This window comes from Poromitra crassiceps, assembly GCF_964638095.1.
Source record: "Poromitra crassiceps genome assembly, chromosome: 18".
In the NCBI taxonomy this organism is placed as follows: domain Eukaryota; kingdom Metazoa; phylum Chordata; class Actinopteri; order Beryciformes; family Melamphaidae; genus Poromitra; species Poromitra crassiceps.
This window is the reverse complement of record NC_139636.1, coordinates 13,725,854-13,737,930: the sequence shown is the minus strand read 5'-3', so window position 1 is coordinate 13,737,930 and position 12,077 is coordinate 13,725,854. Positions and strand designations below refer to the sequence as shown.

The following is a 12,077-nucleotide window of genomic DNA, read 5'->3' as shown; positions in this document are numbered from 1 at the left end:
GTGGAATAAAAAAAAACACAATGTGACATGTCACTTCTACTCTGCCTCTGATTGGCTTACCCTCATAACAAACTCAACCACAAATCAGAGGCAGAGTAGGGTGGGTCTTGAGTCAGACTTCACATCACTTCTTCGTCTAAACTAGTAATGAAGCCTCATATTGGTGGAAATCCCCCCAGAGATAAATTAGTAATATAAATATGATGATTAGATATTGCATGCACTGGCCTATCTGCAAATGAAACGGTTTACTGCATATTCAAACCAGTGTATCATAATAGAGAGACACAACTAATCTTTAATTAAAATTGGCTAAGTGGGTGTCGGTGTGTGTGGCGGCAGTGTGGGTTACGATTGCGCAATTGTGACGTCATCAGTGATGTCACTCGAGCAATTGTTGTGATGTCATCAGTCATTTGAGAAGCTGGAATCAGAGAATTAGGACATTTTTCCTTAAAGAAATGCCTCAAAATGATGAATGGATCATCAAAATAGGCATGTAATATTTGGCAAAGAATCGATGAATTGACTTATCAAATGTATTTTTATTATGTATTTTCAAACTACAAAATAAGTATTTGTATTTCAAATTTTTCAGAACAGTATTTTGTATTTGTATTGCGATACATTTTTTGAGCAAGTATTTGTAATTTGTATCAAACATTTTTTTGATGGATTTTCACCCATGTCAACTCAGCTGTGACGGCCAGCACAACGCACACAGCCACACAGATGTAGTACCACACTGTCATGCCAGCCATGCTCACATAGGACCAGTAGAGTCCCGTGAACGTGGTGATGCCGACCAGGGTGAGGAGGCTGGCAGCAGCCTGGCACACGACGCTGCACCACAGCGATCCTCGGTCCTGGGCATAGGCCGCGAAGGAAAGGGCCAGCAGGGCAAAGGCCACGAACACCAGTGGAGCGTATAAACCAAGGATAACCACCAGACTAGGGATGTTAATGTTTGTCTCAGGAGCAACTCCACTGGTGATGGTCTCACTGCAAGACAGTTGGCCATCTTGACCCACTAGACAGAAGAGGAAGGGGGTGATATGGACTTCGCTGGACTGGATCAACACACCGGCAAAGACTATCAGGGAGGTTAGCATCTGGGTGAGGATGAGGAGAAGCAGAAACAGTAGAACACATAGCCTCCCGGAGGACGTCATCACAGAGAACCTTCTGACCTCTGACCTGTCAAAGGCAAAAAATAAAAAAAATATCACTTGAGGATGTATTTGATGACAAATTGACAAAGTATGCATAAAAATTATACTATAAATGATACTATTTGGGGGGGTGGGATCCTGAGAAATATGAACTAGTACTTGGTAATAGCCTATGGGTTAGAAAGCAGCTTTTTATTGACAATAAAATCACTTAGTCTACTGTTACAGCCAATAATTATATTTCCATGAACTTACTGTACTGTCTGCAAAGAAGTTTGGAGTAGGAAAATTAATTAAGTCCAGAGAAGAAACAGCCTCGAGTGAAATGGTTAAGTTGACAGTGTAGCACGCACCTGCTGCTGTCACGAGATAATGTTAAACCAGATGACAGATCAGCTGATCATTAAAAATGCATCACTAAGCTACTTTCACTTATAAAAACTGCAGTTTCATAATGACCACGAATAAGTCAAATACAACACACATTACCAAATGCAAATTTTGATGTGGTGCAGGCCATTACCATATAAAAACTTTGTCACATGTGCAGATTTACATATTAAAACTGATCAAATATCAAACCAACTCGCTTAGACGGTTCTCAACTATTTGGGACCCGTTTCTGGGCTACTTTGACAAGGTTAAAAATGACTAGTGAGCAGTGACTAAGGTTAGGGGTGATGTGATGGACAGCTTGCCCGGTCGGTTTCCCGTGGACCCCTTGGGTGGGATCTTATGCGTAATATCTCTCACAAGCACATAACCCATAAGCACCTTTTGCGGCTGGTGAGCCTGTTTGTCTTGTTCATTTATTGTTCTATAACATTTTTGAAAATAAAATAAGCTAAAATAAGCTGCTCGCCCGCAGCTTGGCTGTTGCGTGGCCTCGCCTGTCCTATTGGCAATGTCTCCCTCTCTCTCCCTCAGTCTCCCTCTCTCTCTCCCTCAGTCTCTCTCTCCCTCAGTCTCTCTCCCCCTCTCTCTCCCTCAGTCTCTCCCCCTCGCTCTACCTTGCCTCTTTGTCTTTGTCTTTCTTTAAGATCCCCATTAGCTACAGCAGAGCTGCAGCTATTCTTCCTGGGGTCAAACAACTTGCATAGTTTCAAGACATCAAACAATTTGCATAGTTTCAATCACATACAAAATTTACATTCTGTGTAAAAAATACATTCTGTACAAACGGTACAGTTTTGGATATTACATACATACATACTGTACCTTTCAAGGTATTGCATACATCAGAAATACCTACATACCATTACAGATGTGTAGAATATACATAAACTACATCACATATTATGTATACCTATATATACCATTACCATATCTTATATATATAATTATACATATAACTATTACCATCACCATATATATTATATATTAGTTATGTACATGCTTCAATATGCTCTATATATACATATACACATACATACACATACATATATAATACACCTCTCTCACCTCTCTCTCCCTCTCCCCCAGTCTCTCTCTCCTCTCTCCCTCTCGCTCAGTCTCTCTCCCGTCACTCTCGTGTGTGTCACTGATGACATCATCAGTGATGTCACAATGCCTATGTATGACATCACTGATGACATAATCTCTGATGACATAATCACTGATTACATAATCTCTGATTAAATCATCACTGATTACATCATTGATGACATCATCAGTGACATCATCACGTGTGTGCGAGTGAATTTATGACATCTGATGATGTAATTTATTATGACATCATTGCTGATGTCATCAGTGGGACAGACAGAGAAACAGAGAAACATAGAAACAGACAGAGCCCTAGCTCGCATTTATATACTGATGATAATGGACCATATCAAAACTTTGATCATGGCCAAATGTTAAATTACGATTGGTTCATAAATTGTGACCTTGTTTTAGACAAACTATTCATTTGGTTTTGCTCCTACTCACGTCATTTAAGAGAAAGCGACAGATCAGAGGTCGGGGTGTATTTACCGTTGTGGACGCGCAAGGCTGTGGACGCGCACGCATTGCGCGGGGCCGCGCCTTTCCCCAAGTTCTGTCCCTGGGCGCGCGCTTCAGCAGCGTTCAGTTCAGTTGGATGTGCAGACCTCTCCAAGACCTCCCGTCCCGTTCTCTCCTCTCTCTTCACCGATAAACATTCACAAGGTTGGTTTACCCATTTATTTCACAACAATGCACGACGTAACGTTAGTTAGCGTTCGTTTTCCTGTTCCCTGCTGTTCATTTTCAGATAACGCTAGTTTTCACAGCTTGTTCAGCATGGGAGGGAGGCGGGGTCGTCTGCAACTGCGCCTTTGTTCTTTTTGATTTTAATTTCATCTCAAACCGAATGTCGCATTGAGCGTTAATTCAAACGAACGAACACGGTGATAGTATCGCGGTTGTGTGGCGGGGGAAATGTTCGTGAGATGATTGAAAAATAGACGCTAGTTTTGGCTGAGAAGGAGATCTGGGTGTGTGGATCAGCGGTTCTGATAGACAGCAGCTGGAACAAGGTGTGGTTATTTTACAGGACAATTAGCAATGGAATTAAGACGAGGGAGCCTACAGCCTTAACTCGGATTACCATTTCTTCTGATTGAGGGGGGAGGCTATTGATTGGGAAACATTTAACCCTCCTGCACACATGACATAACTTGTCCAGGATTAATCTCGTCTGGGATTCAAGACCTGACGAGTCAGTGCCATAACCTACGGGACAAAATAATTGCGTAAAAGCGTCGTTTATACTCGTGTTCTTGGTTGAGCCTTGGCACTCGACCCCATGAACATGCACAACATACTATTGACATGCCCAGCCATCCCCCGATGCTACAGCAGCACACACGTGATTGCGCTCCGGGAAGGGCACAAGGAAGAGTACATAATGTTCCACTACATGCAAACTTGCATCTCTTTGGTTTCCCATTTAGCTAGATGCTTTCTGTTAGGCACATTGCCTCTTTTACTACTACTTTGTTGTTGTTGTAGCCTGTAACGGAAAAGTGCACATTCATGCATTCAAATAGACCACAACTTCTTTTCACAACAAACCTAAACCACACAATTTGTCACTTAACACGATTTCTAGATACCTATTGATGACCCAGTTGGAGGAATTTTTCATTGCTGCAAGAATCTGTTGAATTCCAAATCCAGTGGGTGTAGCCTGTTAGTTGATCCCCCTTTTGTGGGTGTGTATGTGGACATTTTGTTCTCGTTTTTATTTCATTTTATTCTGATCCTTGACTCCTCCTGCATTAGGCTCAGCATGGGAAACAGGTCCAGCAAGAAGCGGGAGGCCCCCGCAGAAGCTGAACAGAAGGCTGGAGAGGAGCCGGCGCCGACGACACAACAAGCGGAAACCTCGGAGATCCCGCAGGGTCAAGAGGCCGTGGAGCCCGAGAAGGCAGCTGCACCGGTGGCGTCTGAACCGGCTGAAGAGTCTGCAGCACCCCAGATCAAAGCTGAGCCAGAGCCAGAGCCAGAGCCAGAGCCAGCCCCCGCCGTCTCAGCCCCACAGAGTGCTGCTGAACCAGAGGAAACCCCAGCCCAGCCTGAGCCTCTGGTCTCACCCCCCGCCCCAGAACCAGTACCAGTACCCGAACCTGTTGTGGAGGCAGAGCCTGTCGCGGCAGCACCTGAGGTTGCCGCAGAACCAGCCCCAGAACCCGTTCCCGAACCGGAGCCTACCCCAGAACCAGAGCCTGTTCTGGAGCCAGTCCCAGAGCCGGCGCCGGCCCCAGCTGAGGCTCTGGAGCAGCAGGCAGTGCCAGACCTCATGAGCCAGGAGTCTCTCCCCGAGCCCGATCTTTCCTCAGCCCCCTTGGTCGACCTGGGCATCCCCGATTTCAATTCCCAGCCCATCGACGCTCCTCCCGCTCCCGCACCGGCCAGTCCGGATGAGCCGTCACACGTCCCAGAGGATGACGCCGTTGAGGCAGAGGTGAATTCCACGCCTGTCCCAGAAAAGGCTGTAGAAACCTCAGAATCTCTGGAAGAGCCGGCGGAGGCGGAGGGCGAGGCGGATTCGGAGCAGCTTGTGTGCGACACCAACGACGAGGAAAGCGTCAGCGGACTCTTAAAGAACTTAGACCTGACAGGAAATGACCTTGTCAGTGACCTCATTCCCAACGATATCACGATCCCTGACGACATTCCCATCATAGACATGAGCGCTTCTTCCACTGAGCTGATGTGAATCCAGAGACGAGGAGGTGAATGAAACATGGAAGGAGGTGAATGGACATGATGGATCAATCTGTAAAAGCCTCTTAACCCTTTACTACATGAATTCTGAAATAATTATGGACACGTTTTTTTGTTTGTTTTTGTTTTTTTTCTCTCTCACAAAGTGGCCTAATAATAATAAAGGGATTTAGCTCTTTGAATTTTTAAAAAGTTATTTCCGTATAGCAATAGAACATGGTGCAAAATGTTTTTTTCTTTTTTCATTCCAACTTGCAACATTTTTCTTTCATCAACTTGATGTCTTGTCAGTTTTAGCACAACATTTATTTCTATATAAATTTACAGGTGTAATGTCACAGATTCAATTTATGATCTTGGCACACAAACAAGCAAAACATGGACACAGTTAAATAGCGTTATGTAATTGCAAACCAATTATTCTATCAGTGCATTCCTTTTAATAGACCAAAAATGTCCACAAGGGAGCAGATTTGCATGATGATTGAATCACAGGCAACAACTTTTCATGTTAGAAAAATATCATGTATCCATGTTTCATTGGCAAAAAAAGATATCCATACATTGTCCCCCCCCGCCCCCCCCCCCCCCCCCCTCTTCCCTAGGACAAATGTCCACATGTTGTCTTAGTCATCGATAGACTTATGGGAGCACTTTGCAGCCACCTCTTCAAAGGTGTGTGGACGAGGTTAAACAGAAGGGATTTGAGTCAAAGTGTGTCATCAGACAACAGATCTTCCTTTTCACATGGAAACCAAGAATTTAAATGAAGTGTGAACAAGGTGCATGAATAAACGAACACCACATGCAGTAAAAGGTTAAAGGCAAATGAGAAAACAAAAATTAGAACTTTCATGTTCATCTTGTGGAAAAGGGCAAAATAATTGCTTCTTGTAGGCGATGCAGGTGTGTAGCACTCATGAGTTCATGCTAAAATACCTTGTGGGACTACATGGGTGAATAAAGGGATTGGTGGTGATTGAAAGACAGAGGCCATTTACACCTGGCGCTAACATGCATTTTCTGTGATCAGATAAATACCCCCAAGACACATTGAGAACGGATTGCGATCTGATCGGCCAAACCACCTCCGGAGGTGGTCAGGGAGGCACATTGTGAGTGACCACATTGAACACAGGTGTAAATGCACTGCGTCCTCTCAAATCGCATACAACAACAGTCACTGCTGTTTTTCTGCCGCTCTACTCTATGGAGCTTGCCTGAACAGATCGCCATCGGATCTCAATGTGGACACTGGAGACACGTATTAAGACCAGGTGTAAATGTAATCCGGTTCATGTGGTCAAGCACTATCCGATTGCAATCTGATCACAGAAAACACATGTTAGTGCCAGGTGTAAATGGCCTCGCAGACAGAGGACAAGGGAGAGCAGTTCAATGAATATAATTGACACCTAACAGTATAGGCATAGCACTGTATAGGAGGACCCAAGTGTCCAATAAAATGTCAAGATGCTTGCCACAGTGCTCACACCTCATGGCCTGGCGTGGGGTTTTGAGTCACACCTCATGGCCTGGCGTGGGGTTTTGAGTCAGCCTGCATGTCATAACACTCATGCTTGGACTCTCTAATATTCCTCTTTCTAACTCTGAAATGGGAAGTGACCTTATTGTATTTTCGACTGGAGGGAGTTATTTCTCATTATAATGGCTTGCTTCAGTTGCTTGTGAAAATAAAATAAGATTATTCCACCCAAATGTGTGCTCCTGTTTATGGACCCTGGAAGAAATACTGTTTTCATGTTGTCACGCTGTCTTTGTGATGTAAATAATGGCATACATTTGTAGATCAAGAGGCAAATTTGTCTTGGGTATATATTGGCTGATAAAGATACACAGTGTGCCAGGGGGAGTGTAAGTTGGCAGCCTAAATATGCTTGGTGAGCTTAATTTGTACATTGATTGGTTGTTAGGCCACAAGCTACAGATGTAGTTGTCGGGCTCATCCCACATTCATTTGAATGTGAAATGTGATTTTAGCTGATGTAGAAAGTGCCGAGGATAAAGGATGGGTCTGTTGTGCACATATTGCACATACTGTACTATATGGAGGGACTTGTCTCTGTTACATAGCACTTTGTATGTCAGCCTACTGATCCACTGCACATGCTAGGGACACAGACAAACCATGTGTGCACACATGGAAATCAGATTCCTGCCAACACAGTACATAATATGTGGTGGACAGAGACAGTGCCTTCTCACAGGGAACAGGCCAGTGAATGTGGGAGAGGGGAGGGAAGAGAAGAGAGGAGAGGAGAAGGGGGAGCGATGAGGCCGCATTCTTTCCAGAGGAAGGGGGTTTTCGGGGGGCCTGGGTCAAAAGTCTCCAGTGTGACTGTTACTGCGCATGAGAAATCTGCTCCTCACATACCTCTCCCACCACACGCTCCCTGCTCTTGCTACATTGCTATCCCAGCATTTTCTACATAGCAGTCAATGGATCGGTATGAGCGAGGATCAGGATGGAGAAGTCTGCCTGCCTTAAAATAGAACATCAAAAAAGAACTGATTTGCTTTGCTGATGCAGCTACTAAATCCTGTTAAAGGAAAGACTTCAAACACACGTGCTACTCTTCAACGCAATGTTCAATATTTGCTTTGAACATCTCTGCCTGCAGGCCACAAACCACACCAAGACTAACATGTGATGTCACTAAGATGTACAACTTGGGTACAAGGTGTGTGATTTTGTAGACACTGATTTTTTTTTAAACTTTTCCACCCAAATAAAGCAATACTTTTTCTAAATCATAAAATCTCTGTGGATGGCTCCCTCACTGTCACCTCTTCTATCCTTTCCAGTTCCTTCTGACTGGATAAACATTAAGGTGACAACATGCAGGGACAGACTGAGGGCTATGCAAACATATTTGTAGCCATGTGGGACAGTGGTGAAATTTCACCAAGTCCAATTGAAATGTTGGCATGGATAGGAAAGACATAGTGAGAATCCAGTGGTATTCCCAATTTCCCATTAAACTCAGCATTCTGTCCCCTCCAGCCGTAACCATGGAAGTAGCATATAGGCTGTAACAGCCCAAGCCTCGGGGCAGGGTATAAAGGGGGACGTCCTATGGCTTTGACAACACATTGATGGGTCCCTATGGAGTGGGAGAGGCTCTCATCAGACAGTGATCTCAGTCAAGCTAGCCTTTAGTAAAGGATAGTGAGCTGCTTCTCCATGCACACAGAAGATAGTGTTGTGGAATAACGGACGGCTCTCTCATGGCTGGTCAGAGTTTGATTCCAAATTTATTATGAACACAAATCATATTTATACTGCCTCCATCCTTGGCCTTCGATCGGAACGTCTTATTTACAGGCTATTCTATAGCAGTCTTATTTACATACCGGTAGTTTCAATTTGTTAAAACACAAACAACTTTGTGTGAGTGAGATCAAACCATTCAAGCCAGCGTTCACTTAAAGTAGGATTGATATAATGTTTTCATGGTGTGTGTACCGCAAGCAAAATTGGTGCCTAAGTGCCTTACCTTATTCGCGCGGCATATCACACCATGGAAACTGCTCGTCCATATCCTATCTTTTCTCCTGGAGGCTCGTCAATATGTCATGGAATAACGGACGCTCTCTCATGGCTGGTCAGTTTGATTCCAAATTTATTATGAACACAAATCATATTTATACTGCCTCTTGCACGCTACTTCCTATTCCCACAACCAGAGGAAACTACTGGGCAGGAACACCACTTACAGCTATCTAATGAGCCTTCCTCCAGGGATTCATTGTTTTAAGCAAGTCTCCAGATATTGATCATTTGGCATGGATACGTATACTTGTATTCCCACACAGCAGCATCCTTCATACTGGTAAAAGTCAACTCTATATGTTTCAATGTGTAAATGTCTACCATAATAAGACGATAAGCCGGCACGATTTGCTCTATTTGTGATTCCTGTCATACCAGAGGCTTTCAGCTCAGTAAACAAAACTGCTGGACTTGAGTTGAGTCCACCCTCTCCTTGTTGACTTCCTGTCTCTTTATGGACTGTGATGTCCAAAGCACAAAAACAAACATAATAGAGCTTTTTGTTTTTGCGTGACACTATGATAAGAAAATAAGACAAACGGGACAGTTGGCTAACCCCACAGCAGGTCACATTTCCGTTTATTTAAATTTTATGAATGCTCGTTTACAGCCTTTTTTGCATCAGTCTAATCTATGAACATTTAAAGGAACAGCTCACCCTAAACTCCAAAATACATATATTCCCTCTCACCTGTAGTGCTATTTATCCATCTATATCGTTTTGTGTTAGTTGCCTGAGTTTTGGAGGTATTGGCCGCAGAGTTTCTGCCTTCTCTCCAATACAATGGAACTGGATGGCACTCGGCTTGTGGTGCTCAAAGTGCCAAAGAAATACATTTGAAAACTCAACAGCAATGTCTCTTTCCAGAAATCATGACCCCGTTACTCAAGATAATCCACAGACCTTGTTATGAACAGTTTCATGGAGGAACTATTTTCTTTTGACCGAACTATAGCCGCTAGCTGCTAGCTAGTTCCTACATGAAACTGCTCACAACAAAGTCTGTGCATTATTTTGAGTAACCGGGTCATGATTTCTGGAAAGAGACGTTGCTGTTGAGTTTTTCAAATGTATTTTTTTGGTGCTTTGAGCACCACAAGCCGAGTGCCATCCAGTTCCATTGTATTAAAGAGAAGGCAGACATCTCTGTGGCCGTCGCCGATATCTCCAAAACTCAGGCAACTATCCCAAAATGATATAGATGGATAAATAGCACTACAGGTGAGAGGAAAAATATGTATTTTGGATTTTAGGGTGAGCTGCTCCTTTAAAACAGTATATAAAGTACACAAGGAAGATGCTGATGGAAACTTAACGAGACTGAAAGTAGAAAATATAAATTATACCGTAATCATTTCTGGCATGCAATTCAAAACAAAAAACCTGCAATGGGCAATATCTGTGAAGGGGACAGAAACTGAACATATACTATTTTAATGCTTAGTAAGTAAAGAACACAAACTGAACTTGATACTGGGAACACTGTACGGAAGACCGTCCTTTACAAACTCAACAAACAACTCAACTCAAGCCCTTGAATGAGCAGTGGTCAGCCCACTGCAGGTTTTTATACAAAATATAGTGTCAAGATCAGACTCAGCACTCGCTTACCACCGCGGAGACCCGGGTTCAATTCCCAGCAGCGGTACTTCTGGCTTGATAAGACGTTCTTACAGACACAATCGGCTGTGTCTGCGGGTGGGAAGCCAGTAGGGTATGCGTTTGGCTGGATAGACACACAGACTAATTCAATTAAAGAGATAATTTATATAAATAAATAATTAAATTAAATTAATTAATTAATTGAAAATATATTATGACTGTTTGAAGATCTTTTAGATAAATCAAAGCTGTTTATTTACTAATGGGCTGTTCCAGGATCTCAGGGCCAGGATTCTGGACAGCCCACATCCTGGGTTTTAGCTTTTCTGGGGGGAAAAACAAACAAACAGTGAGGACATTCAGGCCGTTAATCTCAATGCCATCTGACAGTTACCAAGGAAAAGATCAAGTATCTTATTTTTAAGTTGATCTGCTTGTTACCATTATCCGCCTGTATTTCTTAGCCAGGTCAACATTGGTGCGTCCAGGTTGGAAGGGGTACATCCACAAGATGGAGTTCCAGGAGAAGCCAAATTTCTTCACCCCGCTCAGTAGGTAACGCACCTCCTTTTGGGTGAAGTCTGTCCTCTTCCTCCGCTGAGAGTGAAGGAATCAAGGTGGAAGAGATGAGAAAGACAACAGTGGTTGGTGTGAGTAGAGAGAGAAGCCTGCAGATGGACAGATGGCTACGGACTATGGATGCACACGTGCACGCACACTGATAAGACAAGACATGCGCTGCGTCCACTGATGCACATGTGCAGTTCAATTCACTGGCTTCACATTCAGGAGGCCCAAATACAAACAGATTGTATCGTGTGAACATTTCTTCTCTCACTTCACGTTGATATGAAAACACTCTGTGTTTTAAATGATCTCTCCACTATACATCTCCTACCGTCATTCTACAGATGTTTTTCTGCACCAAAAAGCCTATGATAGTAGACTAGAGCAGACAGTGCGTCTCAAACTTTTTCACCTCAAGGACCCTAAACTGACACAAATTAGACCACGGACGGCCATTTGATCCGATTTTGTCCTAGGGTCCCCTATCCTAAAGATCTTTGCTTTTAGATGTTTTATTACAGAAAGTGTATGAAACCAATAGATACAGTCGGTCTGTGTGGGAAGGCCCACAAAATGTTATACGACTGGCGCGCGATTGGGGTAAAAAAAAACATCTCAATGGGCTGACTCACTAAAGGACGGTGCTGCGGCTCTACACTACAGGATTGGGGATTCTAGAGCAGGTACATAGACGTTTACGGCGGTGGTTGAATCCCTCATCGTGTCTGCCTGGGTTGGCCTAGCAGCTAAATGCTAACTATGCTGAATGGGGAGAACGGGGGGATTTACCCCACCCTGACCACGGCCCCAGCCAGCTACCCCAGCGTCTATGACGAGACACAGACTGTCTCTATGACCAAAATAGTCATACATTCTGTCAATGCGTTACTTATGGGTGGTATTATAGTGAACATAAATTATTCCCCTTTTTTGCTAGGGACCCCATGAACCCCCTCAAGGACCCCTG

The 12,077-nt window shown here is 43.7% G+C and overlaps 2 protein-coding genes across 2 annotated transcripts in view; one reads left to right on the top strand and one right to left on the bottom strand.

Annotated features, from left to right (window-relative positions):
- Nucleotides 1-3,219: 3,219 nt before the first annotated feature.
- On the top strand, nt 3,220-7,076 carry LOC310792812 (uncharacterized protein). The gene is made up of 2 exons (XM_083654565.1): nt 3,220-3,323; nt 4,422-7,076. Exon 2 carries the CDS (start codon nt 4,429-4,431, stop codon nt 5,356-5,358), a length of 930 nt encoding a protein of 309 aa, XP_083510691.1. The 5' UTR covers nt 3,220-3,323; nt 4,422-4,428; the 3' UTR covers nt 5,359-7,076.
- Nucleotides 7,077-10,860: 3,784 nt separating this feature from the next.
- The window catches only part of terb1 (telomere repeat binding bouquet formation protein 1), a gene marked incomplete at both ends in the record, with an annotated part of 12,615 nt that continues 11,398 nt past the window's right edge, over nt 10,861-12,077 (bottom strand). Inside the window, 2 exons of the mRNA XM_083654713.1 lie at nt 10,861-10,869; nt 10,985-11,140. Coding sequence (XP_083510839.1) covers nt 10,861-10,869; nt 10,985-11,140 — 165 coding nt within the window. The remainder of the gene's footprint in view (nt 10,870-10,984; nt 11,141-12,077) is intronic.